General features: G+C 36.4%; 1 protein-coding gene across 6 annotated transcripts in view; it reads left to right on the forward strand.

Moving 5' to 3' along the window:
• Positions 1-25,634, forward strand: part of LOC124431807 — a 404,139-nt gene that overhangs the window by 377,841 nt on the left and 664 nt on the right. For 5 of the 6 annotated variants that reach the window (XM_046980118.1, XM_046980135.1, XM_046980130.1 and 2 more), the window contains 4 exons: positions 6,760-6,988; positions 17,776-17,887; positions 23,065-23,406; positions 23,796-25,634. The exon at positions 23,796-25,634 is cut by the window's right edge and continues 664 nt beyond it. In XM_046980118.1, the coding sequence (XP_046836074.1) occupies positions 6,760-6,988; positions 17,776-17,887; positions 23,065-23,406; positions 23,796-24,496 (1,384 nt within the window). In that variant the 3' untranslated portion in view covers positions 24,497-25,634. The remainder of the gene's footprint in view (positions 1-6,759; positions 6,989-17,775; positions 17,888-23,064; positions 23,407-23,795) is intronic. The other variant, XM_046980154.1, reaches the window with a different exon arrangement.

The following is a 25,634-nucleotide window of genomic DNA, read 5'->3' on the forward strand; positions in this document are numbered from 1 at the left end:
GCGAGTAAACTTCAAAATCCCGATGCGCTTACCTCCGGAACTTGTAGATGTGCGTTGTAAACTGTGTCCGAGCTTTCGACTTTAATCGCTCCCGAACTTGTCCCGAATTTCTTCCTTTCTTTTACTTTTTTTTTTTATCTTTTTCTTCGTCTTTTTTTTTCTTCTTCTTTTCTCGAACTTCGTGAAAAATGTTTGCTCTTCGTCCGTTTTTTTTGAAACGTTTTAAGATGTATTAAATCCGCGAATCGCATCAAATTCGTATCGAAAACTTTTACATGACATTTTCATTATATCAACACGTTTTGCATTTATTTGCGGAACAGTTAATGGAATAGTTACAAATATGAAACGATCGTCTGCATGTCATATGTGTATTAGCACATAGATTATTTACAATTTCAATGCATGTAAAAACTAACGGCACATATGTACGATCATATTCTTCTCTGTACGAATAGGACAATATGAGATAAATGAAGATATATCTTCTCTCCTACCGTATGGATTAACTAGTTGCTTAATAAGTATGGTGTTCGTGTTTGTAATCGCGTCTGCGTTTTCCGTGTCGCAATACAACCAACGGTTTCTCTGGGTAACAACAAGAAGGAAACGGAATAACAAATCGATTCCGACAAAGCACGCATGGGGTTGAGTAAGTACTCGTACGGAAAGTGGCGGCAGATACTGTTTCTCTGTTCCCTGCCAGTTAATTAAGCGTTCCTGATTGCGAATGCGGAAACCTCGAAGGCGTCATGCCGCGGCGTAACAACAAGAAAGAGGGAGAAAGAGGGGGGGAGAGAGAGAGAGAGAGAGAAGAAAAGCTTTACTGAAGACCCAACGAATACGCAAGACGGAAGGAAACGTTGACTGAAAGCGTGACTCAAATAAAAAGCAACGAACTGAGAGCTTCGGGAAATGAGATCTAAGGTACAAAATGAAATTAGTCGAATCTCGAAGAATAACAAAGAAAAATAAAGGTACCACTAGTATAGTTCATAAAGATTATTCAATCTGTCAATCTGTCAATATGACCATTCAACATTGATCTTTCAATATCCAACTATAAATAAGAATCAAAAAGGATAATATTTTGTCTTTGTTTAAAATAATAATTACCACTTATCCATACGTAGGATAAAATAGTTTGATATACCAATATAAGAAACAGATAGAGATCGTTCAATAATTCAAAAAAAAAAAAAAAAATGAAAGGAAAAGTAAGAAGACTTCAAGCAGAAGAATAAGAAAGGAAGAGAGAGAGAGAGAGAAAGACAAAATGGAAGGGGGCAAGTGAGGAGAAAGGAAATGAACGTAGAAAGCCAAAGAACAGTACAGAGGGAACAGTTAATTAGTTAAAGTTAAAAGCTCGACTTAAATGATCTATTCAGCGTTTAGCAAGGATGAATTCACTTTGCTCCTCCAACTGACTTCCTTCCTGAGGTAGAGGGAGACCGTTACTGGGAGCATAGACGTAACTTCTCGCGCGTCCTTGATAAGTACGAAGTCCTCTTCTCATCCTTTCGTTGCTTTTGTGTTCGTATTCTCCCTTTCAACGAGAATATCTATCTCTCTCCGTGGACCGAAGAGTCAAAGTTATACAGAGAAAACTCGTGTCATCTTCCTTCCATTGGTCTATCATGACTAAATAAAATCCATTAAGAAAGAAACGTGTCGGAGTTGTCGTTCTGTCGATAAAATGTGAAGAAAGGAAAAGGAAGACAAAGAGGGGTGAGGGTTGACGACGAATAGGATGATAAAGTATATATAACTTAACGAAAAATCATTGATGTATTATCTGTTGAAGAAGAGAAGGAGAAAGTCAAAAGAAATATATATATATATATATATATATATATATATATATATATATATATATATATGAAAGATCTAAGAGAGTAACCATATTAGCAAAGCAAACTGAAACTTTCCTGTCTGCTTCCGTTTGGTGGTTACCAAGATGAAATCTATCGATGGCTATCGTGTCCTCAACCTTAGTCGGCTCGACTCGATTCGACTCGACCTCGCTTCAATAAACCTTATCGAAACCTTTGGTCTCTCTAGGAAGACGGTTATTGTAGATCTTCACTTACCTTAGTAATAGTTGGTAATTCAAATAGAACTAGACTTCGAAACTTGATTTTGTTTAGTTCTTGAGAGTAATTCAATGATAAACCAAGAGACAAGAGATCTTTTAATGTTTTGTTTGTTGTATTGATCCAACGAATAGATAGAAATAATTCCAACGATTACGTACTATTTTCTCACTGCTATCAATACAGAAACATATCTCCAATTAGAAAATTAAAAAACCACTTGTTTGTTGTATTGGGCACGAATAAACGATCAGTACTCATTCACGGTCACTTGAACGCGAATGTACTGTACTGGGAGAGAGAGAGAAAAAGAGAGAGAGAAAGTTGTCAAAGCTGTTGCGCGAATCTATTCAACCCTCTTTGAACTCAAATTTATTTTATTACACTTGGAATATAGACAACAATCTTTTTATATGAGCTATAGAAAGGAATGATGAACATACTTTTTAAATTTATTATAAAAATAAAAATAAAAAAATAAAAATAAATAAATAAACTATGAATAATATTCGATAAATCTTTCAAATTTTTTTATTGTAAATAATATCAATACGTACATATTATAATCGATTTCTTAACTTATTGAAATCATTTGCGGAAATGCATCGATCAAATCATTTATTATTAAATACTCTCTCTCTCTCTCTCTCTCTCTCTCTCTCTTTCTCTTTCTTTTTCTCTTTCTCTTTCTTTCTCTCTCCCTCTCTAATAAATGTTATCTATCTCTATATAGATATCTATATAAATTAATTGTTACTACAATGAATTACCGATGTTTGACTGAAACATCAAAATTCAGCTTAATTTTGTATAGCACATATATCCGATTGTCGCTACTGAACCTATAAAGGAGCTTTGGCAGCCACAACAACATACCGCAGCTTGTACGCGGTTGAGTAAAAGCTATAGACAGAAAGGAGATGAGTTTGTTGATGAAATGAACGTTAACGGTTGAGGTTAGATGGAGAAGGAAGGGAAAATGGGAGGTTGAATGCTCGAAGGACTGGGGCAATCTACTAAGAAGACTTTGTTGGGCGTTATAGGTATATATAGGAAACTGCGTGTCTAAGCATACTTAAGATGTTCTACGAGAACTTACTCTTATGTGCTAACTTTCTCACGTTGGAATCATACTATTACAACCGATGAACGTTCGCTTTCTTTTTCTCGCAAACTTGCTTCTCGAAGCTTTCTCTTTTCTTTCGACGAAGATGAGAAAGTTTTCTAGGTTCGTTCAAAAGTTCATTTTATCTATGGGACAAAAGAAACTATTAAAAGTTCCTATAGAAAGATTTCTTATATTTTTATACATTTCTTTTAAGATTGAAATATCAATAAGTTGTTCATATTAAAATCTCTTTTACATAATGATTATTAATAAAACAATTAATTGAAACGATTTAATTGCTTATATGTCATTTTGGTTTTTAATTTATAATTTTCTTTTCGAGATGATTGTACGATTCAAAAATAAGAGAAGATCTTTTTATATTGTTAAAGGATTGTTAAAGCTAATGGTAAAAATAAATTAATATATTCACTTATCTTTCTAATTTCGATGATTTAGTTGGCATTAGACAAATTGAAATATCGGACTTTAAAGAGAGAGAGAGAGAGAGGGAGAGAGAGAAAAGACGAATCTGTGCACGTTGATCTCTCTCTCTCTCTCTCTCTCTCTCTCTCTCTCTCTTTCTCTTTCTCTCTCTCTTTCTATGCAAAGTTAGCTTGGCGTGAATATGATGCAAAGACTTCGGTTTAGGTCGTCGAACATGAAACTCAAAAAGGATGCTGACCCGTACAATTCAAAAAGACATCCTACTATCCTTGTTCTATGTGTTTCTCCTAGACGAATTTATGTTTGTTTGAGCTTAAAGATCTGTCCTCTTCTTTCTTTAAACAAATAGGTTATATGGTAATAAATTATTGGTTCACGTTTATTTATAATCGATAATACGTTTTAAGCCGCTTTCTTCTTTCTTTCTCTGTCTCTCTCTCTCTCTCTCCCCTCTCTCTCTTTTTCCATAATTTTTCATAGAAACAAAATATTTCATAAAATTTTCTAAATATGTTTATGCATGCAAACTTTTATCAACTATAACAATAAACTGTTTGAACCTAATCTAATAAAATTGCCCATGGAGTTTATCTAAAAAAAGGCCAAAAATTTCAGACTAATCGCTTAAAAACTTTAAAAATGAAACCCATTTTATTATAAATACTTTAATGTCGAACTTTCATAAAAAAAAAAAGAATTAGAAAAAAGAAAAGAAAAAAGAAACTATAATGAAACGTGAAAATTTGTTGTTTCTATAATAATTTAAAATAAATTGATCGATTACTTTCTAAATTGTAACTAATTTATGTATATTCCAAACATTTTAAAGTGTCTTGTAGTAGGAATTTCGGTTTCATGTAAAGTTAGTAATATGAATAATGGCAATTCATTATAATTATCATGACGGCGGACCAAAAGAGTTATCTGGAAGGTTTAATTTCTCAGTGGGCCTTATATAGAAAAAAAAAAAAAATGAAAGACGATTGAAGAGAGGCAACTTTCTTGGTGGTCAATAATCCGAAAAAGCTTCGCTTTTTTTGCTGGATTAACCTTGGCTATGTCAGACGTCAGAGGCAGTCGAACCGATTTTCTTCTTTATATATCCCAATTATCCTACCCCACTCACTCTACACGCTTTATGATTCGCAATCCATAGATTTCACCTTCTTTTCCTTCGACCTACTGACGAAAATGTTAGGTATACCGTTCCGGTTGTTAGCCTCTTACCGAGTAGTTTAATTATAAAAGCAAATATTATCGAACCAAACAGAGTTAACTAGATAATTAAAACTTGGAAGATACACCACTTAACTACGTGGTACTTTGAGAATCCTGGTATAGATATATTGTACGTTTCTATCCGAACGAGAAAAAGAGAGAGATAGAGATGGGGAAAGGTCTGGAGAGAAAGGAAAAGAGAAGGAGAGATACCGAATGATAGAGAGAAGGTGGAGGAATTGGAGCATGTTTCAAGGATCCAACATTTTCTTCTTCTTTCATCTTCTTTACAATTTCCTACTACTCCTTGAAAGTTATGGAAGTATATATCCGGGATATACATAAGCTTTTCTCTATCTACGATGTAACGAAGTATCGTCTTATCACTCTTCTTCCTATCTTCAAACATTATTTGAAAATTGATCTTATTAAAGAACATTCTCTGTAGTTCTCTTGAACAATATTGTTAATTTAAATCCATTGAAAATGATCGATCGATCCTTCTCTTTTTCTACGATCTTCACTATATTTTCCAATTGATCCTACTACTGCGTTCCTATTGTTAGATACATATAGAAGAAACACTTAGATGAATATCGATTGACATTATTATTTTTAAAATTGTAGATTAAGTAAATAAATAAATCATTCAAAGCACTTGAATCCTATTCACTGAAAATCAATAACCAAACATTCAACTTTATATGATACAATGGAAAGAAAAAAATTGTCGTTTTTAGAATCTTTTTCGTAACGTCTTTGTGAATGTAGATATGTAATAGTGTAGCTAGATTGATAAGGAAATCCTTGAAATAGGAAAAAAATCAAGAGAAAAGATAAGCAATGAAAGAGAGAAGAGAAGCATAGATGCAAGTGTACGTTACCGTTGTTATTATCTCCGTAGTGCAGACCTCTCGACCTCTCTCCTTCCCTCGCGTTCCTCTTTCCCCCCACATTTATACCGCAGATCCTTTCGGATAAATGAATCCCTTCCCTTTCGTCTCCAGCACAGTACCACCACAGCCGGTAGCACCCAAACGAGTTGGATGTGGCGAATTTAAACGCTTTCACCGTGCTCACCGTGATTAACAGAGGCGGAGGGCTAGTAGTAGGGTAACGACTCGAGAAGAGGAAGAGGAGAAAGGGTGATAGTGGAACGAACGGAGACGCGTTTTATGTCGAATATGCCGGTTGAGTTACATAGAAGGGATACATACGTTTGTATATATACTATGTACACACACATATAGATATATATTATACCTATGCATACATGTATACTTACTTTGGTACACACATCTCAGTACTCTCGAACGTACAGTCAATGACTAGTAACTCCAACCACCAACCAATGAACGTATGAAACGGCACTGATAGGCAAAGGCTGGCCATCCCAACAACTTCCTCCTCCACAACCTCTCCGATTCATTAAAGTTTACATTGAAGAAGAACACTCTCTCGAGTGTGCGCATCTGCCCATGCGCAACTAGCTAAAGTCCGCTTGTACAAACAATTACAACGAGCTCCTAACTAATCTGGTATGACTACGAACGAGAAACGAGAACGTGAGAAATGGAAATGATTTGTCATAATGAGAACGCAGAGAAATGAGAATAAAGTAGAATATCCATACGGTCTTTGATGAATTCTATTCCTTAAAAAAAAAAAAAAAAAAAAAAAAAAAAAAAATAACTAAACTTTGATTAACGGAATTTATTAAGGAATATTTCAATCGAGCTGTCCGTCATAAATAATATAATCAGGAATTTTTCAATTTGTCTATTCTTTCTTAGAAAATCATTCTCATATATTCATGATTAAATATAAAACGCGCTTATTACATTCATGTATCAAAATTCATCATTAAAGGAGCATCGTCTTGTTCTGTTTTAGGCACAAACGAAAAGTCCAAAATCTATTGCCGTGCAAGAGCGCAGCGAGTGCAGCAGCGGCCGCAGCCGCAGGCCGGACGCGGGTCCTTCCGGACTGCCAATCTCACGGTGGTTCGGGCAACACCAGCGCCGCCGTTCTCTACGAGGATTTGCCGGACGCTATGACGCACTCCCAGCTGCACAATCACTTGCCGAGTCACCATCCTATCGGTCAAACGCCGACGATCGAGGTACGAGGTACAAATCCCCGAGAGCGGGAACACCTACGGGAGCGACAACCGCAGGCCACATTGCGCGCGCCTGCGCCCCATCACCTCGACTATCTCGACTACCGGGACCCAAGGGCAATACTTCGCGTCACGGAGAAGCCCTCCAGAGCGGTCTTAGGTGGTTACCGTACGCCACGAGCATTACTTGCCAAATCTCAGGAAGTTTCGCTTTCCATCGCGACACACGCGCCGCGTACAATTTCCACTCTTACGAATAACAGTAACATTTGTCATACCCAAAGCAATAACAACTTGTTGCTGAACAGTCATCTTCTCCTAGCTACACAAAACGCATTGATAACCAGTCAACAACCTTTACCATCTAGCCCAATCTCACATTCACGATCATCCTCTCCCAAAATCACAAATCCTAATGATGAAAACGATCGAACCACTAACAACAGTAGCAGCAGTAACAACAATGATTCTAGCTGTTATCCTTCTGCACGTCCTCGACTCCCTAACAAACAACAACCCATCACACCTACACATAGATCAAAAGCTCAAACGAATCCTATCAGCAGTAAGAATAGTAGTCCCACTTTCTATCAAACAGATCCAAGAACGATCTCTCCTTCGGAAGACCAAGAACATCCTATCAGAAGACACTCCGTTGATTCCGAAGGTTACTCATATATCGATTTTAAGGATACCGACCTCGAGTCTTTAAGATCACCGCCGCCACCTCCTCCTCCACCCATTGCAATGACATCCTCGAGAACGGCTCTTAGGTTTCCCGCGTCTTCTTCAGCGACCTCCTCGAATCTCCTTGACTCCGAAGGATACGCGTATATCCTTGACTCGTGGTACAACAGAAAGGCACCCGGAACGGCGAGGCGAATCATTGCCGACGGCACCGAGGAGGAGATGTGTCCGCTCTGCACGATGCAGCAGATACATCATCTCCTCACCAGACCGGAGGAAATTTACCTGAATGTTCAAGATACGTGACATACGTCGTCCTATGCAAAAAGTATCCTTATATAGAGAGGGAGAGATAAAAAGAGAGAAAGAAAGAGCTTCATGGCGTGTTCGTTGCTCACCACGTTGTACGTAAACTCGCACGCACGAACGCTAACGCGAAACTATAATTTTCTACACGAAGTCACAAGTGGACACGAAAAGATGATTCACATATCCCTTGAGATAGCACGAGAAAACACGAGGATTTTCGTTCCTGGGTCGAAAGGAGATTTTTCTTTTTTCTTTTTTTCTTTTTCTATTTTTTCACTTTTTTCCGCTCTTCTTTTCGATTTCTTGGCCCAAAACGAAGCGTTTCCCTACTTTTCTCGTCGCCCTTAAGATAGAACGAACGGATTCTATCCTGAGCTCTTAGATAGATAGTCTCCAGTGTCTTTCGGAATTCAGCGAGCGGAAACTTCCGAAGGAACTACGATTAAAACTCCTTATCATTTTCTACATTTGATTGTAAGCTCGACAACTGCGGTTTGCATTCTCTCGTATTTTTTTTTTCTTTTTTTCTTAATTTCTACGAGGTTCTATAAGAATGCAAAAAAAAAGATCCGATGATACGTAAATATTTTTTTTTTCTCTCTTAAAGAATCGTTCTCCTTTTCTTTTTCTTCTTTCTTTTATCGTCCAATAATATCAGAAAAATAATTTCGAACATCCCTTTTTGGACGATACTTTTTTTTTATCTTTCAATATTATCGAATATTATCTATATACTTCACGTTTTTTTCTTTTCTCTTTATATCGTTGATGATATAATGATACTAAAGGCGGACTAGTCAGTATTTATTTTGTTACTTGTGCCGTGCTTGCACAATCTCACTTAAAAACGATATGGACGATTATAAAAAAATATACAGAGAGAGAGAGAGAGAGAGAGAGAGAGAAAGTTCGAAGATAAGATGTAATCGAAAAGTTCGAAGATTCGTTTAGCAGTGGGCGAGAGTGGCCTTATTGCCGGTTGTGTGGGCACGGTAAAAAAAATAAGAAGAAAAGGAAAGAAAAAGAAAATTGAAACACTTTTTGTGACTGTAAATAGAGATAGAGAGGCAACTCGCCAATTGTATATAGTATACGCAGATGTGTAGAGTAAAACGAAGAATAATGAAAATAAAGAAAAAAGGGAATATATAGAGACGGACAATTAAGTCCGCAAGATTAACTGAGGAAAGTTTAAACGTTATGAATCTTTCTTTTTCTTTTTTCTTTTTTTATTCTATTTTTTATTTTATTGCGAATTAATCGATATTATTACTGTTAATTATCGTCACACATCATCATCGTCGTCTCTCATTGTCATTATTATAATTATTATAATTATTATTTATTAATAACATTGAATAATTAATTAGATGGACGATACAATTTCGGTTCGGTGTTTGTATCTCATTATCGTGATATGTAAAAATGAATGAATTATGGTAAGATTGAAAGAGCGAGAGAGAGAGAGAGAGAGAGAGAGAGCGTTCTTTTTTATTTTATCAACTGCTTCTTACACTTGCACTGATAGCGCAAAAAGAAAAACGATAGATCTCAGCTCACATTAAAAATTGGAAAAATCGATCAAATGTGTAAGTTAAACGGCACTATAGTTACAAGTATGAGAAGCAACGAAAGAATATAGGGATGCAAATAGCAACGGATTTACGAAAAAAAACCAGCTCTGTGTATACTAAACTATAAAGAAAGAAGGAAGGAGATAACATGATAAAGGAAAAAATAAAGTCACTTTGCTGAAAAATTTGACAAGGAGTGGTTATTAAACCCGGTCCACAATCCCATCCTTTTACCATATTCGTATCCTCGAAAACTTAGAAATTCATTCTTTTTTTCGAAAAGACTATATTTATCAGAGATCGTTCGAGATACATGATGATCATACGAATTCGGAGATAAACAATCTGTAAAAAATGAAATATCATCGTAGCCGCCGCGATCGTAAATAAACATCTCCCAACTAAAAAAAAAAAAGAAATACAAAAGCAAAAAAGACAAAAAAAATAAATACAATATTATCGACACACGTGGACACGGAATAACCACTTCTGTGTTCAAATTCTTTCTGGAGAAGATAAGGAAGGAGTGTACGCGTTCTATGGTGAATCCTCCCTCTAAATGTTAAGAAAAGAGGATTCCCTATCCATTGATGGCAAGATCGGAGGTAAAAAGAAGAAATAAGATAGACACTTATCGTTATAGCCATAGGTACGAATAGACATAGTGATATGCTTGAATCCGCAGTGCGAAGGGTTGTAAGAGCTAGAGATTAGAATGTCTTACAGGCGTGTTAGCATTAAGTGTATCAAAGGGCAAAAGGAGCTTCTTCGTATAATAGCAAAAGTAAACAGAAAGGGAATTACAAAGATAATTTCAATGATAGCGTATTAAATCGAGAGAATAGTAGAGATAGATTATTAAAACGAGAGTATTGTTAGATGGATATGAAAAAAAGATGAATTCAGGAAAAGAAAGCAATGAGAAGGATCGACAACGAAAAAAAAGAATGAGAAAGAAAGAGATAAAGAGAGAGAGAGAGAGAGAGAGAGAGAGAGAGAGAGAGAAAGAGAGAAAGAGAGAGAGAGAGATACAGAAGCATATAAAAAGAAAGAAGAGATCGACGCGTCACCATTGTGCCGCGTCACCTCTGCTCTCCAGCCGATTGCCATCCCACGGACGAAAAGATCTCTAATTTCGCAAATGGAGTTGCGCAAATATCCACCGTTCGCCGACGGCGACGATCTTCCTGCTTCACCATCTCCACCCTCTTTTTCTCTTCGCTCGGTAACTTAATTGCGAGAAGACGCGCTTCGTTTCTTTCGTCCTCGACGAGGGTCAAATTCGCGCTAAAAGAATCAGAACGAAGGAAATGGTCCTGGCGGGCGGTTCGTACTCTCTCTCTCTCTCTCTCTCTCTCTCTCTCTCTCTCTCTCTCTCTCTCTCTTTCTCTCTCTCTATCTCTATCAATATCTCTATCTCTATCTCTTTCCAGACGCAGTAATTTTCTACGGCACTTAGTTGCCCCTCTCATCTCTCTCTCTCTTTCTCTCTCTCTCTCTCTCTCTCTCTCTCTCTCTTTCTCTCTCTTTCTCTCTCTTTCTCCTTTATTCACTTTTCTTCCGTACTTCGGCTTCAAAATGGTTTCCCCTAGTCACCCTCATTGTTCCCTTCGGATTAGTTTTCCCAAATGTGGTTGATAGAGGAATGATTGTTCGAGATGAAGGACATTTAAAATCGTTAGGAATCGATTACTGGATGTACCATCGTCATTAGCGATGTAACTTTTATATTGATTTGTTCTCCCTTCGATGGAGAAAGTCAATCCCGTCGGATAAGAATGCCATCGTAGATGGTTAGTTTCACGATTGTTCGATAAATCCTTGGAATTATCCATCATAGCTCTAGGAAGCATCAACTTCACTTCCTACGGGATAAGCATCGATTCTACTATACATCCACCTGTTGTCGAGGCATATTACGAGGGTCAATCCGTGTCATGGCACGTCGTTACGAGAAGGAGAACATCGCCGTGATATCTGCGAACCGAGGTTGATGTAACGATAGCTAGCTAGCTAGCTAGTATAGGGTAAAGCCGGACTTAGAACCTAATGCAATTGGTGCAATAACTAACAATTAGCCAGTTACGTTAGTAGCGCTCGGGTTAGCATATTACCGAAGCGAACGGACTCACACAGTCGAGAGAACACCAACTGGCATTGGTAGAGAGAAACGTCGGAATCTCGGGATATCATCCACTTCGCCTTTGGAAGGCATGTGGAGGATCGCGTGTAGATGCCTTCGAGCTACGACCTTAACGTCTAGGTTTCTGCTCCCTCCCTTATCCCTACCCTTCCTTTCTCTTGCGACCTTCTCTCTCTCTCTCTCTCTCTCTCTCTCTCTCTCTCTCTCTCTCTCTCTCTCTCTCTCTGTGTGTGTGTGTGTGTGTGTGTACCTCTCTACGTGTCTACGTGTCTATGTGTTATGTTACGTTCGTGACGTCTTGTAAGTGTGAGAGGAGACTACATCAACGAACAGCAGACGTACGATACACGGCGGACAGGTTTGGAGAACGCGAGGCAGGTTAGGCGCGTTAGGGACAAGCTATTAGCCTTCGTGCTCCACGCTATTACCGCACGGACATATTGCTTCCTGCTGTTGATACGATGGATCAAGCCTCTCCGCCAGAATACATCTATACCATGAATATCTCTCTCTATCTATCTATCTATCTATCTATCTATCTATCTATCTATCTCTATCTCTATCTCTATCTCTATCTGATGATAAATAGATATTTATCCATCTATCTCTTTTAGCTCCATCTTTATCTTGTTTCCTCACATTTAATTTCTTCTCACAATGTCACTAGATCTTCTTCTTCATCTTTTTCTCCTTCTTCTCTTTCTTTACTAGAAGACGTTCCACTCGGGTTTATTGAAGACGTAAATCTGAACTTGTTCCATCGTCGATCATCAGTTCATCTTCTCGAAAGGTTTTTTTTAATACTTCCTCGTTAGATCAGAAATGCTTTAAGGATCCTTTATATTATACGATCTAATCAACTTTCCTTCCTGTATATTTTTTTAATAGAAAAAAGATTTCCCTTTTATTTTCGAATTTTTTCAATAATCAACTGTCGAGCTTTTAGTTCGAATAGTCCGAGCAACATTGCTTTCTCATTCATATCCTTCCGTTCTTTATCTTTGATTAAAACACCAGAAATTACGTTCTGCCATTTTCAACGTCTACGTATCTTTCCTTTTAGTTATCATCTTTCTATCCATTCAACGTAGACAGATACTCTCTTAGTTCTTTCTTCCTTCCTACTTTCAGCTTCTACTCGCATGCAATCAAGACGGAACAGTCATTGGTCTCTCGAATCTTTCTATCTATCCTTTTTTCTCACATTACTATAAAGATATAATAGAGATATTAAATATTTATCTGATAAACGCGCTATACATCACAATATTTAATAACTTTTAATTTCGATCACTAATATAACGATAACGATAATTAACAAAATCATTTATTTTCCTTCAAAACTTGTTCTCAATCCGAGAAAAATATAAAGAATAAATACCCAACAGTTAAAAAGAAGTAATTAAAAAAACATCTCTCTCTCTCTCTCTCTCTCTCTCTCTCTCTCTCTCTCTCTCCCTCTCTCCCTCTTTCACACACACAGAGAGAAAATATCGTTCCATCAGCGTGCAAAAACAAAACAGAAGTCTAACGAAAAGGGTTCGTCGAAAATAAGTCCGAAAGATGACGGACGGGTAGTTTGCTGATCGCTCGAGGCGAAATAAAGTGTTTCGAGTGCTCGTAGATTTACGAGCGGAGCTATAAAGCTATCTTTTTAACGGAAGTAAGCTCGAGCTCGTCCGCGTATTACTCGCGATACGCTCTTATTAGGAAAGCACCCTCGAAAGCGTGTAACTCTCGAGGCCATATCAGAGGCTGCTATGGAACGACAATTATTCTCCCCCTTTCTCTCTCCCTTTCTCTTTCTAACCAGCAAGAGGCCGTCGGACGTTATAACTGGGACGATGAGAGTAATCGGGCGATCCTCTTTTGTGGCAGATAGTCTTTGCCCTCGGGACTTTAATTTAGGTATGGCTCGCTTATTTCGTTTCCCTTAAGAGAAAGAGAAGGGTAGTCGACATTTCTACCAGTAGTAGCTTTGCCCTGGAGTTTCAGGGTCGACAAGTATGATTGATCGTCTTGGACCAATTGCTTTTGGTCTTTTGAAATCGTTGCAAAGGGATTTGTGTGAGACAATGATATTTCGATATATTTTTAAGAAATAGTATAGAGACAATTGCAATCTAACAATACAATCATCGATTCTTGAAATAATAAAATTAATAGATAAAATAATAATAAATATCGCAATTTTATAATTATCAATAAGAAAGATAGATATAAAATTACGTTGGCGTGATTTACAGACGTACTATGATAAACTATTTCATTTGATCTAACTGTGAGTAACTGTATTATATGAAGATCATTTTGTTTAGATCTTTTCGTATAGTACACAAAACATACTTTCTCGTTTGTCATTCAAAACTAAACACCCCTATGCGGTTACTTTCGTCACGGCATGTTACATTATTTAACACTTTGCGATTTCCATTCTGTTCACGATATTTTCATTTAAGCTCTCTGCATTAATTTAATTCAAATAAAGTATTAAGATTCACGTGATCGATAGGTTTGGTATTTTCTGTCGCTTTTTTAAAAGGAGAAAGATAGAAAAAATGAGAAAAATTTATTATTATATGCTTAATAGAAAGAAATTAATAAATAAAGGATTATCGACAAAATATAGAAAGAAAATCAATTTGCTTTATTAGGAAACACTTAAGGATCTGTTTGAATTAAATCATTTATCGAGGAAATATCCGTGTTATTGTAAATCAACAATGCTTTCTTTCGTACACTAATAATCAACAGATTCAATCTAACTTCAATTTTATCGTTGTCACAATAATTTATCGTATCTTTTATTTTCGTTTTACATCTAATATTCGGTTGTCTTTCATCCTTTCGACCTACGCTTTGTGTTATCTACGATAATAGCAAAAATATTCTCGTTCATGTATTTTAAAAGGAAAGCTTCCGGCCATTCAAGTGTTTTATCATCACTTATTCATTGGAAAGCAAAGTCATTCTCAATCAGAAATCGTTAAAAATAATCAGATCTCCATATCCTCACTTATCTTTCATTTATCGCAGGTATAACCTTCGTTATAACCTTCGATATATTTGTTCGTTTAATTCAATTCTCGATTGTGACGTTTAGGAAACAGTCGATCAAAATTATCCTTGATCCTACGTCAAACTAAAAGATTTAACAGATCGCTGTGAAACATCTAATAAAGGAGATGCAATATTTTAATGGAAGACGAATCTCCGGATGTGACTTCATAAATTTGACTTTGACGTGTATAAATGTGCGGGTACGTTCATCTCTTGTTGCAAGAAATCCTATGACTAGGGCTAGAAGATTGAGAATGCTCGGTGAGAAGGGTAATACGTAGCAGAGCAAGAGAGGAAGATAAGAGAGAGAGAAGAAGGAAGAGGAGGAGGAGAAAGGAAGAGAAGTATAGGCCAAAAGGAGGGGTAGTGAGATAGATTGGGGATTGCGGCACGCCATTTACTCTCGTTAACGCTATATAGCCTCGTCCAGCTCCCGTGGCAAATTCTCCTCGTAGTTACAAGGACACACAGGTATAATGGGCTACGGAGGCCAGAAACTATCTACAAGTGAACGCACATCGATGTGTGAGGACGAAACACGGAGCAAGAGGGACAGTAGTTGAAGGGTTGAAGAGCACGAGGAAGGGAGAGAGAGAGAGAGAGAGAGAGAGAGAGAGAGAGAGAGAGAACTCAACGTAGGCGGCTTCAACGACAGTTAAACGGGATAACCCTGCCAGGGATTAAATCGTTCTCACCCCTTTCTGTCCTACCTACTCCAATACTATCCACGATTATATTGCATATCGGCCCTTTACACCGTTCTACCTAGTTCCGGTGTCCTTCTCCTCTAGATTAGATGTTACCACGGCCCGTTTCCTCGCTGATATCGAGGTCAGTGTTTTGTAGAATCGATGTAGAACGTTACACGATAATACAGAGGATAATATTCATGATTTAATGTTGGAAGTAATTTTATTTCCAGAGGATTCTCGTGTACTATCGTTCTCTATAGAAATAGGTGGTTGAAAATCTGGTCGCGGCTGAACGTGACCAACGACGCGATTATTGGTCGTCAAATATTTACGTTTAAATCAGTTATACGGTTCGCATAATGGAGGAAAATTTGGAATATCGTAGCATTAATTAAGTACATAGATTCTATTATAGTTAATAAATTTTGCATCAAACATGCACTTATTGACGAGAATTCACAATGAGAGAAAGGAGAAAGGGAAAAAGAGAAACTGAGCGTTGCGGAATACGAATGAATGAACGAATGAACGAACTAACGAGCGAACGAACGAATGAACGAACGAACGAACGAACGAACGAATAGGTTGCTTTTTATCTCTAGATCGTTTCTCGTGGTGAAATACCGATAATCCTCGAAAGTGCCGAGACATTAGAATTTTCCGATTCGCACAAGCGAACTTAACAGCCAACTCGTATCTTACGAAGTTACAACAGCTACGTAAGTACGAATATCTCAGCGTTTTTAAAATTCCCGAGATAAACTTATTCGCTCGATACTTCGGATATATCTTGTGGACATTCTTGCCGAGAGAATCTTTAGACTTCTTAACGCGAACATTTTTCTTTTCTTCTTTTTTTTCTTCTTCTTTTCTTCTTTTTTTTTCTTTTTTCTTTTTTTTTCCTTCTTTTTGTAAGTATGCGCATGAGAGAAGATGGAAGAGATAGGGATATCCTCGTGAAGAAATTCAAAGACAATGGAAGATTCCTGAATGTGAATTTACATTAACATCTCTCTTTCTCGATTCATTTAAATAGTGAAAAAAAAATTGTGAAACAAAAAGAAAAAGGACAACGAGTTGGGAACTAAGGGAGCGCTTAGATTTAACGAGCGCTTAGATTTTATAAATTTGTATTTAACAAGGAAACGACGTCAAAATAAAATTAGCGGTAGGCAAAGCTCACATTAAGATTGTTCCTTATTATTTTCCCAGCGGTAGGATCTCCGTCAATTTAAGGATTAACTTTCGACCCTCTCTCTTTCTCTCTCTCTTTCTCTCTCTCTCTTTCCATCTCTGTCTCTCTTTTTCTTTCTCTTTCTATCAGATTTCTGCCTGCTTCGCAACGACTCAGCGTTTCTGCGAACGGAACTGTACGTAAAGAGAGAAATAGGGAGAGAAACGAAGATGTAGATAGAATCAAAGAGAGGGAGAAGAGGAGAAGAAGAAGAAAAAGCGGGGATTGTGGAGGGCTCAAAGGATCTCAAGAGTCTTTAGGTAGTAGAAGCGAGTTAATCGCTGGCCGGAAACGCGAGGAAAGCGTTAAGACTCTCCTCGAGCTTTCCGCGTCACTATTTTCTTTCTCTACCTTTAGATCATCTTTTCTCCATGGCTTTGCTTACTTTGACTTGTTCCATTTGTTCCATTACGTACTTTGAATTATAATCAGATCGAGTCTACGTCATTGATTTTATGCGATCCCATTTACAATTAACAACAATTAAAATATTCCTTACCGATAATGGATAATAAAACTTTGAAGTATACGCGAAGAAACATTACGTATACGTGAATAATGTATTATACGAACGAGTAAAGAACTAGTTGTATCTTATAAATGATTATACATATATGGGGAAAAAAATGTTGAAAAAGAAAAAAAAAGAAGAAAAAAAAACGAAAACCAAAGAAGTATGCTAGTGTAAACGCATCAGCAGGTTGTGCGAACTGGTTAAAAAGGTGTACGATCATCGTGTACGGTGTTTCGCTTGCTCTCTCTCTCTCTCTCTCTCTCTCTCTCTCTCTCTCTCTCTCTCTCTCTCTCTCTCTCTCTCTCTCTCTCTCTAAACGGTCGCTTATGGCGCTAAAAAACTCTTTGTTATTCTCGTTACATAAAACACAAACATCGCAACGATGCTTTCCTTCGCTAGTCCCACGAGTCGAGATTCGTGATTTCGTCGCTCCCGTAGGATATCGTATACGATGCTTAATGCGAATTTACTTGACGCGATAAAAAGATCGTAGAAGTTTCCTATTTCCTGGATCGTCTGACTTTTCCGAGAATTTCCGAGAATTTCACGTTTTAACTGTTCTACGTTATTGCGACAGATGCTGGACGTGAAGGAAGGCGGCAGAGGTGTCTTCGTCTGTAGCAGTCCTGGTCCAGATCCTTACACGTCTCAGGATCTTTATAATCCTGTCTACGAGGAACTTAGCAACGGTGAGCACGATTATTTATAATTTTTCTTTTATTTCAAACTTTGTTACGATCGAATACTCCTGATGTTTTATTTGAACGAAAAAAGAAAAGAAAAGAAAAGAAAAGAAAAGAAAAAAAAAAGTAAAAAGAGAGAAGAAAACTATAGAATACAAAACCAACGGAAAGAGACACGATAAATAGATTTATTGGATTTCTATAACTGAAACTTTAATTCCAACGTTACTTAAAAGAGATCAACCTTTGAATCTTTTATCGTTAAAGCTTTTCTTAAATCGTATAAAATTTTTGTATAAGAACATCATCCGGATATCTTTAACCTATCAGATGTTATTCATTCGTTAGTAGATACTTATTCATTCTAGATGAGACTAGCCTTTGAAGATGTGAAGATTATCGTAAACAGTTATATGCAGGATCGTCGATCCAAGCAGAAAGAAAACATAGGTACTTGTTTTTCGATCGTCTGTGCCCGTTTGTCTGTCAGTTCGCTTGTCACGATTAACACGAGCCTTGAGTTAAACCCTTCTCTGAACATTGATTGTCGGCTAACATGAGTTTGCAAGCCTTTTTTCCTCTTCTCTCTCTCTCTCTCTCTCTCTCTCTCTCTTTCTCTATCTATCTATCTATTTTTTTCTCTCTTTCATTTATATCTTACTGACTCTTTATCATAGCCAGATCGAGTTTTGAAAAGAGAAGGGGTGGAGATAAGCGTGACACGACCTCTGACTTATACTTCCCATTAGTCCGATGGCTAATTAGCATGGTGATGAGGCTTTTGACGTTTGACGAGGATGCGGTAATCGAATATACATGCCGCACGACGTACATTAGTCGTAACCACCAATCCATTCAACTATCCATCTCTCTCTCCCTCTCTCTCTCTCTCCCTCTCTCTCTCTCTCTGTCTGTCTCTCTCTCTCTCTCTCTCTGTCTCTCTCTCTCTCTCTCTCTCTTTCTTTCTTTTTCTCATTCATTCATTCCAAGCTGCGCAAGTACTTCACACCAATCGAAAATACTTCTCAAGAGATACGCAGGATTGAAAGAAGAAAGTTCTGAATGTTCGTAGGCATTTCCAAGAAACGTCTTCTCAAACTTTGAAAATCATTCATCGTAACTATTCTTTTTTCTCTTTGACATGATCTTTGCGATTAAAGAAGTATTGAATGTTGCAAGTAAATAAGAATTCGCAAACGTGAAACGTTGAAATGATTGAAACACATGAGTGTTTCGAGATTCGAAATCGTATAAGCTAAGGCACGTAACTTTATCTTCACTCAAAGAGCAAAGGATATTTCAAGAAGATATTCTTCGCGAGGATGTAATATATCTCGGGAGATATTCGAGTGAGAAAGAAAGAGAGAAAAAGAGAAAGAAAGAGAGAGAGGTTACTTAATGTCAAGTGAAGTTAGTTGATAGCACCTTGATTCTATTCAAGTACATTCGTAGTTACACGTTTCTTCTCTCAACTTTCCACCTTTAACCCCTCCCTTATCTTGCTCTTTCCTCAATATTTCTTAATGCGATCGCTTTGAACTTACCGATTCGTTCATTAATCATGAAATTTCTCATCTTTTTTACTCCAAGTGTTAACAATTCTATAAAGTAATAATGAGTAAAAAAGTTTACAAATAATGAATGAAAAATAACATGACGATGAGAGAGAGAGAGAGAGAAAGAGAGAGAGACATCAGGGAGAAAGATCGAAATATGACGATATCAAATTTTATCAATACTTATTTGAATGTCATAACTTGATTGCTTAAATAAATCTTTCAAAAATTTATATTATCTTTTAATAGGATATGGATTAAATTAAATTTCTTCTTTTTTTTTTTATAGAAAAATTATATTGAATAATTTTTAACACTTTCTTTTTTTTAATTATTCCTAATTATTCTTGACGATTAATTAATTCGATTAAAAATTTTACATAGTCATAACTACGATATTATTATATTTTAACGACAAATAAATAATTCGTATTCATATTAATCATTCGAAAGATAATATTTGGAAATACTAGAGAAGTTAGCAAATATACTCGAGCGAAGACAATCCAATAGCAGTAATAAAAGAATTTATTTCTCACTTAACATAAAGTTCGCTCATCTTTGTTTACTAACATAATACGAAGAGAAAAGTCTCGTACTCGCGTCGGATTATAATCTAACCAACGGTCGACACGAGATACGCAAGTTGTTACAACAGCGTTGTCGTACGAGCGTGAACTATACTTTCATTAACAATGGACAAGTATCGTGTGCGCTCGCGAACTTGCATAACGTTGCACGCGTGAATAATGCACTCGAGTAAGCTAACGGAATAGAGTTAGACTGACGGTAACGTGCCTCGTAAAACCAGAAAGAAAAAGAGAGAAAGAGAGAGAGAGAGAGAGAGAGAGAAAGAGAGAAAGAGAGAGAGAGAGAGAGAGAAAGAGAAAGAGAGAAAGAGAGAGAGAGAAGGGATACAGATGACTTGTAAAACAAGCAAATAAACAAAAACAAAAAGCAAAGGTTAAAAAACAAGAATAGGTGTGCGAGAACGAGCAAAAAGGCCTTCTCCTACATGTCGTGAAACAACGACGTACCGGACGTCATTCGTTTCGTTACCTGTACATTCCTCTTTGCAGACGACAATGGCGGCCGCAACAGTGGAGGCCGTACCGCTACCGGCGAAATTTCGAGCCAAAAATTTACTGCTACCCTCGAAACACCTACACGTAACTCCCTACCTCTCTGTGCTCTCTGGAATTTGTTTGCCTTCGAAACGTCCGAATTCTCGATTTAGCTCTACAGTCGAATAAATGTCGAAATATCGGTCTCTCGCGTGTGCTACGTTGATATAACGATATATGTGTATATATATATATATATATATATATATATATATATATATATATATATATATATATATTATATATCTATACATATACAGTAATGAGCAAAAGTGTTAATATACACCACTGGCCTTATAAAAAAAACGATAATACTACTAATTGTTCGATTGACCGATAAGAAATAGATAATTACAAGGAAAATCTGATAAACAAAATGTAACAGTTTATTTTCATTTATGTTAATAATATTCATAAGGTTTTACAAAAATAAGGACTTGAAACTTTGTTTACAGTTTTGCACGTTTCGTCAGAAACAAATGAAATAATAAATAAACGATGGAGATTTGATGATACAAGTACCGATTATTAAACTCAAATTAAGATTTTAAATTAATACTTTGTCTATTTTTCTTAATTTTCTTTTTTTTACTGTTCCTAGTTTACATTTCATATTGGATATTAAATTATTAATTATTTCGGATTTGATTCTATAACCATTCCTGTTCTTTTCTTCTCCACAACTCATGAATACATGAAGATGGATTATCATCGTATTTTGCCAGGCTTCTTTTCACAATCAAGCACAAATTTTCAATCGGATTCATATCCGAATTTAGCAAGCCAATTTTTTACTTTAATATTACTTCTTCGTTGAATAGAGTTAACAACAGAGGATAAATTATTTTATAAGATGTTTAAATATTATATGTTTTGTAAAATTTTTAATGTATTATGTGCTCTTTCCACATAATATCTTTAATCTTAACTGAAGGATCAACATCCTTGTAAAGCATGTAAAGCAACACCAACACCTTTATATATTCTTCATTTTATAAATCTTCAATTTCATAATTTATTTTATATTAATAATTTGATTTCGGACCAAATAACTCTTTTCGAATATTCTATGGTTCATTCTTTGTACGTATCAACAAACTTCTTTTGTAATCTTATAGTTTTATCTCTAGGAATATTTAATTCGCGTTTCATTTATTTCATATTTAAATCAATCCCTTTACAAAACAGTAAACGGCGTTCATTCATTAGCCTCTGTTCCTACCCCATTAGCAACGATTTTCGGCATTTATATGATATTTAAACCGAATATGACATGCTATTTCACATGTCTTTCTGTCAGAAATAATTTGCGATCTACCATTTGTTGAAGAATTTGACACATTAAAATAGACTTTTTTTATTTTTTTAAACTATACTACAATTCACGTCATATTTCTCTACAATATGGCTGACTGATAAACATTTATCGCATAAACAGATAATACTATTTTCTTTTTTTCCTTTACAAAATACATTCATTTTAATTTATCCATTTCAAACAATTTGTAGAATGAAAAATTATACAATCACGTCTTACAATAATTAACCAATATTTGTCAATTATTTCATTTCTCCATCGTTTATTTATTATTCCATTCGTTTCTGGAGGAACATGTAAAATTATAAAAATGATTCAAATCTCTATTTCAGTGAAATATTCAGGATATTATTAACATAAATGAATAGAAACTGTTACATTACATTTATTAGATTCCCCTTATAATTAAAATTACCTAATCTTTATTGATCAATAGATTTTTGGTAGTATTATCGTAGTATTAACAGTATTATAGTTTCTTTTTTTTTTTTTTTTTTTTTTTTTTTTCATGAGACTAGTGGTGTACATTTACATTTTTGCTGATCACTGTATACACACACACATACTCACATATGTAGTTTCAAATGAAATAACCAAATCATAAAAATGTAAAGCGACGAGATCGTCAAGATTTGCTTACATAAGATTCGGAAATAGAATCGATCGATCGTCCTAGCCTTTTTGTCGATAGTACTAAAATTAAGCAAATATGATAGAAAAGTCGGGAGAAGAGTTCAAGACGAAGTCAATCTTCTCGTTGGTAAAGCGCGCGAGTAAACGGAATAAATGAACTAAAAAGGTATATAGCGGATACTAGAAAGTTCTATGAGTGTAACGGCAAATAATAAATCCCAAGGATTAATCCATTTATAACGAAAACTCCGAGCATGCTGTTTGCTTTCATCGAACGCAATGTTTCTCGTTTCTGTCTATCTACCTATCTATCTGCTTCCCTCTCTCTTTCTCTCTCTCTTCCCTCTCTCTGTTATCGTCAGAAATAAAACAATTGAATTAATCCAATAAGTCGATGCATCGATAGAGTAAAGTGAAGGGTTGAGGAGCCGGGAGGGATTGATCATAGAGAAAGAAACAAAGGAAAAAAAGGAGACAGAAATATAGTGGATGTTAATTTATCTTCTTTGTTTTTTTTTTTTTTTTTTTTTTTTCTTTAACTTGTTTATACAGGGGACCACCCGGAGACGGATGAGGAGAGCGAGTTGAATGCACGAAATCGTTTACATCATCATCATTGTCATCATCGTCGAGCATCGACATCGAAACCTGCTAGTGAGGACGAATTCGCCGAGGATGAACTCTCGGTCGGTGAACCTTCCGAAGCAAGGATGCTCACGTCAAATGGTCCCGCATGGGGCACGTGTCCTGCCGGAAACAGACAGCCAAGGGAGCGAAGAGGCAGAAGCCCGAGGAGTCTCGATCGACGCAAGAGAGACAAAAGTCACGACGTCGGCGAGTTCCACGAGGGGATGCTCCTCGATGCTTTGCTACAACTTTATCCTAGTGTGGCAGGTACGTTCGATTTCCGTTACCATGGTAACTATTCATCCATACGCTCGATCGAAAACGGTCTAAGCTTTTCTTGAAATATTAATAACACGTAATATAATACACGATGGAGGCGTTAACTTACTATTATTTTTTACCTTTAAATATTATTATTTTATTAAACATCGATACAAATCTATAACCTATATAAAGTGATAACTTTAACGTTTTTATTAGAAAAACGTCGTTTCAAAAATTTCTTTAATATTTCAATACTTCAAATAAATATGTATCTATTATCAATATAATAATATATAAATGTATATATATATATATATATAGATTTATATTTACGACATATCAAGCTTAAATGTATTCATTCAATTAGATGTATTCGTTCATATAACGATTAGTTTATTTTTCAGGAGTAGCAGGGAGCAGAACGAACAGTAATCAACGACAACAGTCCGTCCCTTCGGTGGCACATAGGCTGCCATATTTTGTGCCGCCGATGCCAGCAGCTCAAGCTCTCAGACTCGAAGAAAATCCATACGAAAGCGTGCCTGTCCTCGGGCCGCTTCATCGTTACTCCAGTCAAAGCAGAAGTAACAAGGAGAGATCAAAGAAGTCAAATGAAAAGTACAAGTACATGAGTGCTAGCCGTGACGGTGGCGGCAGTGGTGGTGTTGGTGGTGGTGGTGGTGGTGGTAGTTGTGGTGGTGTCAGTGGTGGTGTCGATGGTAGCGGCAATCAATATACTACCGATTATTATGGTCTTCAGAATCAAGAAACGACGCCGGTTTATACGCAAGTTGGCGGAGATACTTATTCCTCGGACACTTACTCTCAACCGACAGACAGACTTTACAACGAAGACAAGTATACACAACCAGTTTATTATGCGCCTAGGGATAACGATCAAGTCTCTACAGGAAGATTATACCAAGGTCAACCGGACAGCAGCTTTGGCAGTGACAGTGGTTACAGTCATCATACATCTGGTACCACGGGAACCAGTGGCACACGTGGCAGCAATTCGAGAACCAATCACAGAAAGGACAAACATCGAAATTCTCATCATTCTCATCATTCCGCCGATTATATCGTTTCTTAATGAATATGCGAATGGACAAGACTGTTCACTTGATTATAACGATGGATCCTGCTTCTTTCTCAATTCACGAAAGAAAGAAAGAGAAAAAGAGAAAAGAAAAGAAAGAAAGGAAAGAAGAAGTTTTGGTGCTTACTTTTTATCGATAACAAACGTAACGATCGATCTAATTATTTTTTTTCGTTAATGTTGTTTTATCTTATTTGTTAAGAGAGTCCATTGACTCTTTGTTATTGTTCCTTGAAACTTAGGAGTTTCTACATGACAATTACGTTTCTCCTAGTTTGTTTTATAAGTGGCCATGTGTTTTTGTTCGTAAGGACCGATTAGAAATGTGAAAAGACACGATACGCTGATACAGGAAGTGACAGTAATTGTTTTAGTATAGTATATTACCGCGTAACTATTTAATATTAACTTATTTGCAATTAGTACTCAGGCTAGTACCAAAGCACGCTGTGTTTAGAAACATTGCGTTTTCCTTTTCTATTCTTCTATATTTCCTTATTCTAACTCGTTTGTAAGTCATAAATAAGAATGAAACGAGGAGGATCGGTTTGAAAGGCCAAAGCGTTTTTGTGCGAGACGTGCGACTGTCGTTTGAGAAGAAGTAATGTTCCAATGTTAATTCGATTGAGCGTAAAAAAAAGGGAATGATACACCCTTGTTGACGAATTTTTAAGGCACAAATCGATACGAACTAACCTGGAAGAAATTAGATAGATTAGTCCATCCACTGCCACGCGATCGAGTCATAGATCGGCCGTACATAATTATTATAGTTAGTGTCACTCGACACGTTTTCGTACAAACGCTGACGCAGAAGGTTTCTTCCGCGTTTTAATCATACCGGTTTGAGAAAATCCTTTGATATCACAATTTCGCATATATAGCGATCGTTAATAGAATATCTTTTTAGAATGCTTCGTACGAACTTATGCTAAACATTTATTAAAAATCATTTAATATCGAAATACACACACTGCCCGTACATACCTCCGACGAATAAAACAATTTCTCGAAGCAATTAAAGTTAACTTCGTATTTTTCTAACTCCCTTCGTAGAAAGGAAACAGAGAACGAAAGGAACGAATATTGAATGAAGACGCTTACGTTTACATTTCATTTTGATCAATCCCGG

Source organism: Vespa crabro, chromosome 1, assembly GCF_910589235.1.
Source record: "Vespa crabro chromosome 1, iyVesCrab1.2, whole genome shotgun sequence".
Taxonomy (NCBI): domain Eukaryota; kingdom Metazoa; phylum Arthropoda; class Insecta; order Hymenoptera; family Vespidae; genus Vespa; species Vespa crabro.